This window comes from Carlito syrichta, unplaced genomic scaffold (genome assembly GCF_000164805.1).
Source record: "Carlito syrichta isolate Samal-C Ts95f unplaced genomic scaffold, Tarsius_syrichta-2.0.1 Scaffold303364, whole genome shotgun sequence".
Taxonomy (NCBI): Eukaryota; Metazoa; Chordata; class Mammalia; order Primates; family Tarsiidae; genus Carlito; species Carlito syrichta.
Window position 1 is genome coordinate 1 of NW_007247460.1, and position 11553 is coordinate 11553.

General features: G+C 45.6%; 1 protein-coding gene across 1 annotated transcript in view; it reads left to right on the top strand.

Moving 5' to 3' along the window:
- Positions 1–229: 229 nt before the first annotated feature.
- Positions 230–11553, top strand: part of UHRF1BP1 (UHRF1 binding protein 1) — a gene marked incomplete at its 5' end in the record, with an annotated part of 67421 nt that continues 56097 nt past the window's right edge. The window contains one exon of the mRNA XM_008058502.2: positions 230–426. Within this exon, the coding sequence (XP_008056693.2) occupies positions 230–426 (197 nt within the window). The remainder of the gene's footprint in view (positions 427–11553) is intronic.

The following is an 11553-nucleotide window of genomic DNA, read 5'->3' on the forward strand; positions in this document are numbered from 1 at the left end:
CCCGAGCCGGGACTCCAAGCGGCCCCCGCCTCAACTCGGCCCGGACAGCCTCCCCGTGCCCGCTGGCGCCGACCGTTGTCGCCACCCTGTGCTTCCCCCGTCCCTGGCCCTCTGTGCGGGCGCTTCTGCCCTCGCGCCGGCGCCCCTGCTCTCTTCCCCTGACCCGAACAGCCCCTTGGACGATTCTCCTCCCTCAAGGGCTCTCCTGGCCCGCCTATCTCCCCCTCAGGTCCCACCCTCCGAGCGGGTCATCCTGCCTCCCCTGAGCGACTCTCCGAGTCCCCCACGGAGCCCACCCTTACTTGCCGGGCCTCAATGTGTTCCCTCTGCATTCTCTCGCCTTTTGCCCCTCGGGGTCTCTGCCTGCCTCCTGCCCACCGCTGTCCTGCCCTGCTCTCCGGGACCCTCATCCCCGGCCGGTTCTGCGTAACTTGCCACCCACCCAGCCCTGCCAGCCCATTTCCCCCCCGCCCCCGATTTCCATCTCCCGCACGGGTTTCTCCTTCCCAGAAGCTCAGCTCCTCCTCTTCTGCCTGACCCTGTTGCATCACCCTTGAAAATGCCCTGCACCCAGGGTCGTTCCTCTGAACTCCTTTCTCCTCCTTTCCTTCTCTTCTCATTACACAGACTAATTGGAGAAAGGTCATGAGAGTTGGGGATAAAGTTTCAGCAACCTTCCCTTTAAGAAGATGTGGAGGCTTTTTGACAGCCTGTGAAAAGAACCGCTTCTGCTTTGCAGCCAACATAAGCAATGTTATGTTGCTCAATAATTTGGGCATGAGGGGGTTGGCTGGCAAAACAGGTCGCAGAGAGTGATTGTTGTTGGAATTGGTCGCCACAAAAATTGGGGGCTAGTTTTTCACTTAGTTGTCACTCCTTATTACAGGCTGGAGTTGGTGATGGTTATTAATACCCTAACCAGACTTTGAATCTCAAGTGGAGAGTGATCCAGGGTTTGGCTCCACAGTGGCCAGTATTTTTCAGGAGGTAGGGTTGTGGGGAGCTACCAGTCATCATGGGACACCCAGTCCCTGCTCATGTCTTTCTGGGTCTTCTCATTGCATGGGTAAGTGGTGTGTGAGACACTGTTCCTAACACCGCTACCCTTTTCCTGGCTGACCCTGGTTTATTTACTGTTACTTTAATCTTTGTATTTTGATTCAGTTACATCTTTTGGTTAATTACCACATTACAAAAGAAAAAAATTGGAGGCTAGAGCTGGAAAGTGCCTTTGGACACTTTATTCAGTTTATTAACCTAATACACTCTTTTCCAGGTAGTGCTAATCTGGGTGTTTCATGAGTCTGGTTGTTTGTGTAAAGATTTAAAAGTATTTCAGGCATGACCAAAGATTGCAGAACGCGACAGAAAATTTAGCTAGAGGAAAACTTTACTAATTTGAACAGACATAAAAGTTTAGCGCTTACAGATGACCCCACCTTACAGCATTGTATTTAAGAGCCTGGTCTCTTTCTGATGTAGTTTCTTCTTCTTCAAAATGGGGGTAATAATATCTACTTCAAAAGGTTATTGTGAGTTTTTTTTTCTTTTGAATTTGAGTCTCACTCTTGTCAGCCAGGCTGGAGTGCAGTGGCACGCTCCCGGCCACCGCAGCCTCCACCTGCTGGACTTAGGCGATCCTTTCGCTTCAGCCTTCCAAGTAACTGGAACTACAGACGCACACCACCACACCTGGCTAATTTTTTTTTTTTTTTGAGTTGGAGTCTCACTCTGTCGCCCAGACTGGAGTGCAGTACTGCTGGGCTCCGGTGATCCTTCCGCCTCAGCCTTTCAAGTAGCTGGAATTATAGGCGCGTGCTACCATACCCGGCTAATTTTTGATTTATTTTAGAGATGAGGTCTTGCCAAGTTGCCCAAGTGAGTCTCGAACCCACGGGCTCAGGCAATCCACTCACCTCAGCCTCCCAAAGGCGCGGGATTACAGGCTGAGCCACCGAGCCCGGCTGCTAATTTTTGATGTATTGTAGAGATGAGGTCTCGCCAAGTTGCCTGGGCTGGTCTCGAACCTGTAGGCTCCCAAAGTGCTGGGATTACAGGCTGAGCCACTGTGCCTGGCCTATTGTGAGTTTTATGTGTTGATGTAGGGACTTAGCACAGTGTCTAACATATAGGAAGTACTCAGTAAAACATGGTTTTTTTTGGACCTTCTCTCCAGAAAAATCCATATATGCGGATAATTTTTTTTTTTTTTTGAGTTGGAGTCTCACTATGTCTCCCATACTGGAGGGCAGTGGCATGATCACAGCTACCGCATCCTCGACCTTTTGAGCTCAGATGATCCTTCTGCCTCAGCCTTCCAAGTGGCCAGAACTACAGACACACACCACCACGCCCAGTTGATATTTTGACTTATTGTAGAGACAAGTTCTCACCAAGTTGCCCGGGCTAGTCTCGAACCCCTGGGCTCAGGCAGTCCTGTCACCTCGGTCTCTCAAAGTGCTGGGATTACAGACGTGAGCCTCCGTGCTAGCCAGACAGGTAATTTTTAATATAAGTTTGGGTAGGGGAGGAGTTATAAAACCTGAAGCACTTGCCTGAACCCTTCAAGGCATCCTGAAACCGGGTGAATAATTCCTGATGTAGTTCAATGCCTCATTTTATGACTAAGGAAGTGCAAGCCTAGAGAGGATAAGTGACTTGTCCAAGATGCACAGGAAGGTGAGGTAGGGGAATGGAATGCATCTTCCTGACTCTGGCATACTTCCCCCTCTAGTGTACACATATTCTCTGCATCCTCCACAAACAGAGTTTTTAAGGAAAAATTTTAACAGTATATGCTGATATATTGAGTGAATCCTTGGCGAACAAAGTGTCTTTTTTTAAGATGAACTAGGAATAAGACAGACATTGGGGGAAATTTTTTATTTTCTCAGCATTTATCAGAGGACTGAGGAAGAGGAGGAGGAGGAGTAAGAGGTTGTGTTACAGCTGCAATTTCGGGATCCAGGAAGAAGGTGCTAGGATATGAGTCTGGTTGGGAGAAAGGCCAAACTCCTGAGCCCTTTTGATTGTTTAGTTTGGAAAAGCTGCTTAATCACATGTGACATTTATACCTCTATAGTCTCCACCACACACACACAGGCTGGTCACCCTGGGGAGGGACTATGGGTCTGTGGCTTGCCCCACCTGATGAAGAAAGAGAGAAGGCAATGTATACAGAGTTACTGTGTTAAATAAATATTGTAGGTGTCTGATAATTACTTGTTACTGATAATGACAGTGCCATCTGACCTGGAAGAGAATATTCTACAGCAGAAAGGATAGCCCAGTGTCTCTCATATTATGCCTAGTTTGGGCATTAAGTTTTTCAGTTAATGAAGTGTCTTGTTGGAATGCATGCTCCTTGTTAGTAGGTTATTCTGGTGAACAACATTTGGGGAGAATGTATTTAGGATGTTTTCTAAATGCCTACTATAGGCCAGGCACTGATCTGGGCACTGGGGATGCAGCAGGGGAGAATTGTAAATGTTTTTTAAAGGTTTTATCCTTGGATTGGATGACTGTTGTTCAGTCCAGATAGCTTTAATGAACAATATTCATTTATGTAGAACTTGGAGGAAAACTTTACTTAGAAGCACACAGTAGGCTGGGTGCTCTCTAACTCAAGCACTTTGGGAGGCCAAGGTGAGAGGGTTGCCTGAGCTCAGAGGTTCGAGGTCAGCCTGGGGAACTTGATGAGACCACATCTCTACAATAAATAAAAAAATTAGCCAGGTGTGGTAGTTCTCACCTGTAGTTGCAGCTACTTGGAAGGCTGAGGCAGAAGGATCACCTGATCCCAGCAGGTCAAGGCTGCGGTGGCCATGAGTGTGCCACTGCACTGCAGCCTGGGCAACAGAGTGAGACTCCAGCTCAATAATTAAATAAATAAATAAATAAGCAAACACAGTAATTTGAAAAATATTCACAACTGATTTTTCACTGTCTTATCATGTTTTAGATAATCTTAGCTAGTGACTTTCATTATACAAGTAAGAAGAAATGTGATTGTAAAGAACGTAAAGGAACTGTAGCTAATAAAAAAGCATGGCCTCTGGTACGAAACATGTCAGATTCACTTTCAGCTCTGCCATGGATGAGCAGGGCAGCCTTCCTGAGCCTTAGTTTACTTATCTGTAAAAGTTAAGAAGGAAGAATAATACATATAGTGTATTTTTTGGAGGAATGGGCACAAAGTTTTTATGACATGTAAGTAGGTGTTTAATAAAGAGTAGCTATATAACATGGCCAGAAAAGTTAGGAACACTAAGGTGTATGGATGGTGGAAACCCAACTGGCTCTTTTAGAAACCCATCAGGAATCTTGTTTACTCTAAATGACTGCAGGAAATATGAACCTGAATGAGATGTGACTGATAGACATAATAGATTTGTTTAAAATTTTTAAATTTTAAATATGTGGGGTGCATTTTCTAGTAACAGTCAAATTATATATGTCTCTCCCTTTCTCATTTTGTGTTGCTCCAGAATAAGTCTTATGACGATTTAATCCTCGTAATACGCAATAACCCTATGAGGCTCTTTTTTTTTTTTTTTTTTACTGGAAGTCTCTGTTGCCCAGGCTGGAGTACAGTGGCATGCTTTCAGCTACCATAGTCTCAACCTGCTGGGCTTAGGTGATTCTTTTGCCTCAACCGTTCAAGTAGCTGAAACCAGAGATGTGTGTGCCACCATGCCTGGCGAATTTTTTGATTTATTGTAGCAACGATGTCTTGCCAAGTTGCCCAGGCTGGTCTTGAACCCCTGACCTCAGGCAGTTCTTTCACCTCCGCTTCCCAAAGTGCTGGGATTACAGGCGTGAGCCATTGTGCCTGGCCTCATATTAAGCTCATTTTATAGATCAAGATATGAGACCCAGAGATTAAGTAACTCGTCCAGTAACTAGTAAGCGATAGATATTCAAATGCTGGCATTTTAATTCCACTGCTGTGCCCTTTAACCACTCTGCTGCTCTAATGCCTCTCATCTATTGAGTGTTTCAAACTGAATGTACCCATGTCACCAGCACTCACCTGAAGAAACAGACTATTTCTAGCACCTGAGAAGCCTCCCGCCCCTTACCCTGTGCCTCCCAGTCATCACCTCCACCAAAAGGTAACTACTCCTGTCCTTATTTTTTTCTCTCTTTTTTTTTTTTTTTGAGTTGGGTTCTTCATTGCTGCAGTGGCACACTCACGGCCACCCCAGCATCGACCTGCTGGGCTCCGGTAATCCTTCCGCCTCAGCCTTCCAAGTAACCAGAACTGTAGGCGTGCGCTACCACGCCTGGCTAATTTTTGATTTATTGTAGAGATAAGGTTTTGCGAAGTTGCCTGGTCTCGAACCCGCAGGCTCAGGCAATCCAGTTGCCTTGGATTGCAGGCTGAGTCTCTGACCCCAGCCCACCCAGCTGATTTTTGTGATTTATTGTAGAGACGAGGTGTCACCAAGTTGCCCAGGCTGGTCTCCAACCCCGGGGCTCAAGCAATCCTCTTACCTCCACTTTCCAAAGTGCGGGGATTACAGGCTGAACCACCATGCCCGGCCCATGCCTCTTTTTTTAATAGTGAGTTGTATAATTATGTACTTATTTATTACAATGTGATAGTAATAATAGAAATAAAGTGGACAGTAAATGTTATGTGCTTGAATCATCTTGAAACCATCCACTTCCACTGTGGTCCCTGGAAAAATTATCTTCCATGAAATCGGTCCCTGATACCAAAAAGGTTGAGGACTGCTGCACAGTGAAAAATATCCACAACTTGACGCAAAATATAGATTAATCTCAAAAACATAATGTTGCACTAAGGAAACCAGACATAAAAGCATACATATCTGATTTCACTTATATAAAGTATAGAGCCCAACAAAATTACTGTATGCAGTTAGAAATCAGGACAGCAGTATGGTGGCTCCAGTACCTTGAGAGGCTGAGGTGGAAGGATTGCTTGAGACCAAAAGAGTTCAAGACCAACTTGGGCAACATAGCAAGAACTCGTCTCTATGAAAAAAAAAAAAAAAATTAGCCAGGTGTGTTGGCACGCGCCTATAGCCACAGCTACTCAGGAGGCTGAGTCAGGAGAATTGAGCCCAAGAGGTTGAGGTGGTGGTGAGCCATGATCATGTCATTGCACTCCAGCCTGGGCAGCATAGTGAGACTCCCAACTCAAAAAGAAAAAAGAAGGCACAGATACAAGTGGCAAATAACAGTGAGACTCCCAACTCAAAAAAGAAAAAGGCACAGATACAAGTGGCAAATAAATAATGGACAGACCACACATGGACTAAAACAAGTGTTGGATTCTGACTTAAAGCCTGCCACCAGATGCAGCTGTACAACTGAAGTACATTAACTCACTTGCCACTTTCTGGTAAGGTTTTGATATGAGTGCAAGTAACTGATTTATGGTCTCTGTGCAGACAGACCTCACTGCTAATGCTAATCTGTATTTGCAGCCGCTTTCCAGTGCTAGCATCACTGCCTCAACCCCACCTCAGATCATCAGGCATTAGATTCTCATAAGGAGCCTTAACCTAGATCACTCGTATATGCAGTTCACAATAGGGTTCCTGCTCCTATGAGAATATAGTGCCACCCAGGAGGTGGAGCTCAGGCAGTTAACATGTGGAGTTGAGGGTGGCTGTAAATACAGATGAAGGTTTTCTCATTCCCCAACTGCTCACCTGCTGTGTGGCCTGGTTTTTAGCAGGCCACAGGCCAGTCCCAGTCTGTGACTGGGGGATGGAGACCCTTGATGTATAGTATTTCATTATGTGAATGTACTTCAATTTATTTTTTAAATTTTTTTATTTTTTTGAGTTGGAGTCTCACTCTGTTGCCCAGACTGGAGTGCAGTGGCACATTCCCGGCTACCGCAGACTCGACCTGCTGGGCTCTGGTGATCCTTCCGCCTCAGCCTTCCAAGTAGCTGGAACTACAGGCATGTGCTACCATGCCTGGCTAATTTTTTTTTTTGAGTTGGAGTCTCGCTCTGTCGCCCAGACTGGAGTGCAGTGGCCACTCCCGGCCACCACAACCTCGACCTTCTGGGCTCCGGTGATCCTTCCGCCTCAGCCTTCCAAGTAGCTGGAACCACAGGGGCGTGCTACCACGCCCGGCTCATTTTTTTATTTATTGTAGAGATGAGGTCTCGCCAAATTGCCTAGACGGGTCTCAAACCCGCGGGCTCATGCAGTTCACTCAACTCAGCCTCCCAAAGGCGCAGGATTACAGGCTGAGCCACCGAACCCGGCTAATTTTTTGATTTATTGTGCAGATGAGGTCTTGCCAAGTTGCCCAGGCGGGTCTCGAACCTGCGGCCTCAGGCAATCCACTCACCTAAACCTCCCAAAGCGCGGGATTACAGGCTGAGCCACCGAGCCTGGCTCAATTTATTACACATCTTACTGTTTATGGATGTTTGGATAGTTTCCCAGTTTAGGGCCATTATGAAAAATGCTACTAGGAACAATCTCGTATATGTCCTTTGGTGAACAAATGTATACATATCTGCTGGGACTATACATAGAGTAGTATTTTAGGATATGCATATGTTCAGCATTTTTTTTTTTTTTTTTGAGTTGGAGTCTCACTCTGTCACTCAGACTGGAGCGCAGTGGCTGCTCCCAGCCACCGCAGCCTCACCTGCTGGGCTCCAGCGATCCTTCCGCCTCAGCCTTCCAAGTAGTTGGAACTACAGGCGTGCGCTACCACAGCCGGCTAATTTTTTTTTTTTTTTTTGAGTTGGAGTCTCACTCGGTCACCCAGACTGGAGTGCAGTGGCAGTTCCCGCCCACCGCAGCCTCACCTGCTGGGCTCCGGTGATCCTTCCGCCTCAGCCTTCCAAGTAGCCGGAATTACAGGCGCGCGCTACCACGCCCGGCTAATTTTTTTGATTTATTGTAGAGATGAGGTCTTGCTGCCCAGGCGGTTCTCGAACCCGCGGGCTCAGGCATTCCACTCACCTCAGCCTCCCAAAGGCGCGGGATTACACCCTGAGCCACCGAGCCTGGCTTAATTTTTTGATTTATTGTACAGATGAGGTCTTGCCAAGTTGCCCAGGCAGGTCTTGAACCCGCGGGCTCAGGCAGTCTGCTCACCTCGGCCTCCCAAAGCAGCCTCCCAAAGCGCTGGGATTACAGGCTGAGCCACCGAGACCGGCCTGTTCAGTTTTAATAGCTGTTGCCAAACAGTTTTCCAAAGTGGTTGAGCCAATTTACATTTCCACCAGAAGTGTATGAGAGTTTTGGTTAAGCCAGGTGTGGTGGCTCATGCCTGTAATTCCAGCACTTTGGGAGGTGAGACAAGAGGACTGCCTGAGCCCAAGGGTTTTAGACCAGCCTTGGCAGACTATAAGTAAAAAAATTAGCTGGATGTGGTGGCATGTGCTTGTAGTTCCAGCTACTTGAAGGACTGAAGTGGAAGGATCACTTGAGCCCAGCAGATCGAGGTTGTGGTGGCTCCGACTCAAAAAAAAAAAAAAAAAAAAAAGAGTCCTGATTATTCTGTGCTCTTGCCAACATTTTGTATGTTTCAGGGTCTTGCTCTGTCACCCAGGCTGGAGTGCAGTAGTGATCCTTCTGTCTCAGCCTCCCAAGTAGCTAGAACTACAAGCATGCGTTACCATGCCTGGCTAATTTTTATTTTTTTGTAGAGATGGGATCTTGCTATGTTGCCCACGCTGTCTTAAACTTCTGGCCTCAAGGAATCCTCTCACTTCAGATTCAAAAGTGCTGGGATTAGAGGTGTGTGCCTGGCCCTGGTGGATGTGTTCAAAACTTTTTTTTTTCTCACTTTATCTGTGGTAAACCAGAGAGGTGTTTTATTTTTGCTGTTTTGGTTTTTTTGGTTTTTTTGAGTTGGAGTATCACTTTGTCACCCAGGTTGGAATACAGTGGCACACTCACGGCCACCGCAGCCTTGACCTGCTGGGCTCAAGTGATCCTTCCACGTTAGCCTTCCAAATAGCTGGAACTACAGGCATGCGCCACTGTGCCCAGCTAATTTTTTGATTTAATGTGGAGACAAGGTCTGGCCAAGTTGCCCAGACTGTTCTTGATCCCCTTGGCTCAGGCAGTCCTTTCGTCTCTGCCTCCCAAAGTGCTGGGATTATAGGTGTGAGCCACCATGCCCGGCCTGTTTTTGAATACATTTGTATACATTTTTAATTCTGTTGTATTTGGAATTTTAGTCAGAAGCAAATGTCAGAACTTTGAAAATATAAGATCTTTTTTGAAGCAATGTTCAAATTACGAAGGTACAATGGTTTCTTTTTATTTTTGAATCAGAGTCTAACTGTCACCCAAGCTGAAGTATAGCGGCATGCCCACAGCCACTGCAGCCTTGACCTGCTAAGCTCAGGTGATCCTTCCGCCTTAGCCTTCCAAGTAGCAGGAACCACAGGTGCACCCCACCACAACCGACTAATTTTTTTATTTACTGTAGAGATGAGGTCTGACCAAGTTTCCCAGGTTGGTCTCAAATCCCTGGGCTCAGGCAGTTCTCTCGCCTCTGCCTCCCAAAGTGCTCGGATTACAGACATGAGCTACTATGCCCGGCTATTAAATAGTTTTCATTCTGCTCTGTAATCTTAGTACTCCATTGGTATAGCATTTCATCTTTACAAAAGATATGAAAATTCAAGTTATATAGCTTTTCTATTACAATCTTTATACATTTCCAAGGGTGAATCCCTTTTATAGTAAAATGATTTTTGTTTTGTGTCTTAAAATGTAGTATTTAAAAGCAATACATAAGGCCAGGCACCGTGGCTCAAGCTTGTAATCCCAGCACTTTGGGATGCCAAGGCGAGAGGATCGCCTTGAACTCAAGGTGTTTGAGACCAGCCTGGGCAACTGGGCAAGACCTGGTCTCTACAATACATTAAAAAATAAACCAGGTGTGGTAGCATGTGCCTGTAGTTCCACCTACTTGGAAGGCTGAGGCAGAAGGATTGCCTGAGCCCAGCAGGTTGAGGCTACAGTGGCCATGAGCATGCCACTACACTACAGCCTGGGTGACAGAGTGACACTCCAACTTAACAACAACAACAACAAAAAAACGACAGTAAAAACAATACAAACTTCAAAGCAGGACTGTAATTTGACATATACCAGCTTAATGTATGGTTCATAATCCTGAGAATTATCTGCTTTGGAAAATTGATTGAAAAGCTTGACAATGTATCAGAAAGAACCAGACTCCAAACAGTGGCTGTAAATTTTTACTCTGCTACTTTTTTTTTTTTTTTGAGTTGGAGTCTCACTCTCCTGCCCAGGCTGGACTGCAGTGGCATGCTCACAGCCCATGCAGCCTTGACCTGTTGGGCTCAGGTGATCCTTCCGCCTCAGCCTTCCAAGTAACTGGAACTACAGGTGTGCGCTATCATGCCCAGCTTGTTTTTTCATTTATTGTAGAGATAAGGCGTCACCAAGTTGCCCAGGCTCGTCTCGAACTGCCAGGACTCAGGCAATTCTTTTGTCCCGGCCTCCCAAAGTGCCGAGATTACAGGCTGAGTCACCGTGCCTGGTCAGCTCTGTTACTTCTAAGCTGTATGTTCAGCAAGTCTTTTAGCTTCTCGAAGTTTTGGTTTCCTCATCTGTAAAATGAGGTTAATAACACATCATGTTTTGAGGATTAGAAATAATGTATAAAAGTGCTTGATCCTGAGAAAACATTCAACAAACATTGACCATTACTATTTGTCTTTACTTATTGAAACTACTCGAGAGAGATCACTGTTAGTTTTCGCAGGTAATACTTTTCATCATCTTCAGAGTTGTGCCCGCCTTATTCAAATGTCTAATTCTTCATTTATTTAGAAATTATATATCATAGCACTGAAATGCCTTATTTGAATTCTGTATATTGAAAATACAGAAGTGGAGATGAATGCTTGAGGAGAGAAGAAACCAAAGGTTGTTCTTCTTTATTATCTTTTTTCATATCAAGGCATACTACAAGGAGGAAACTTTGACCTCAGCATAGGTGAAGTAGGTGAAATGCATACACTGGGTTGGGCCCTTTGAGGATTTACTTATTCAGCACCTAAGAAGGTAACATATTTATATACTGTATACTTAAAAATAAAAAAAATAATTGGAGTTCATTTAGTTACCCTCACCTATTGAGAACCTGGATGAATAATATTCTGTGAATGTGGTATTAAACACTGAAAAGATAGATTATTTTCATTATAGCTCAGTTTTCTATACCCATGTAGTAAGTGCAGCCTCCACAGCAGCAGGGATTGTGTCTCTCGGTTCATTGAAACCAGAGAGTTTGAGGGTGCTTTGAGTGGGTAAAGTGGGTACGAGAGAAGATAATGTGAAGTGAACTTGTGCCATTGGAGCTTAGAGAACCTTAGACTTGGTAATAGGTGGGCAAAAGAGCAAGTATCAGCCAGTATCTTTTTTTTTTTTTTTTTGAGTTGGAGTCTTACTCTGTCACCCAGACTGGAGTGCAGCGGCTGCTTCCGGCCACTGCAGCCTCGACCTGCTGAGCTCTGGCGATCCTTCCACCTCAGCCTTCCAAGTAGCTGGAACTACAGGC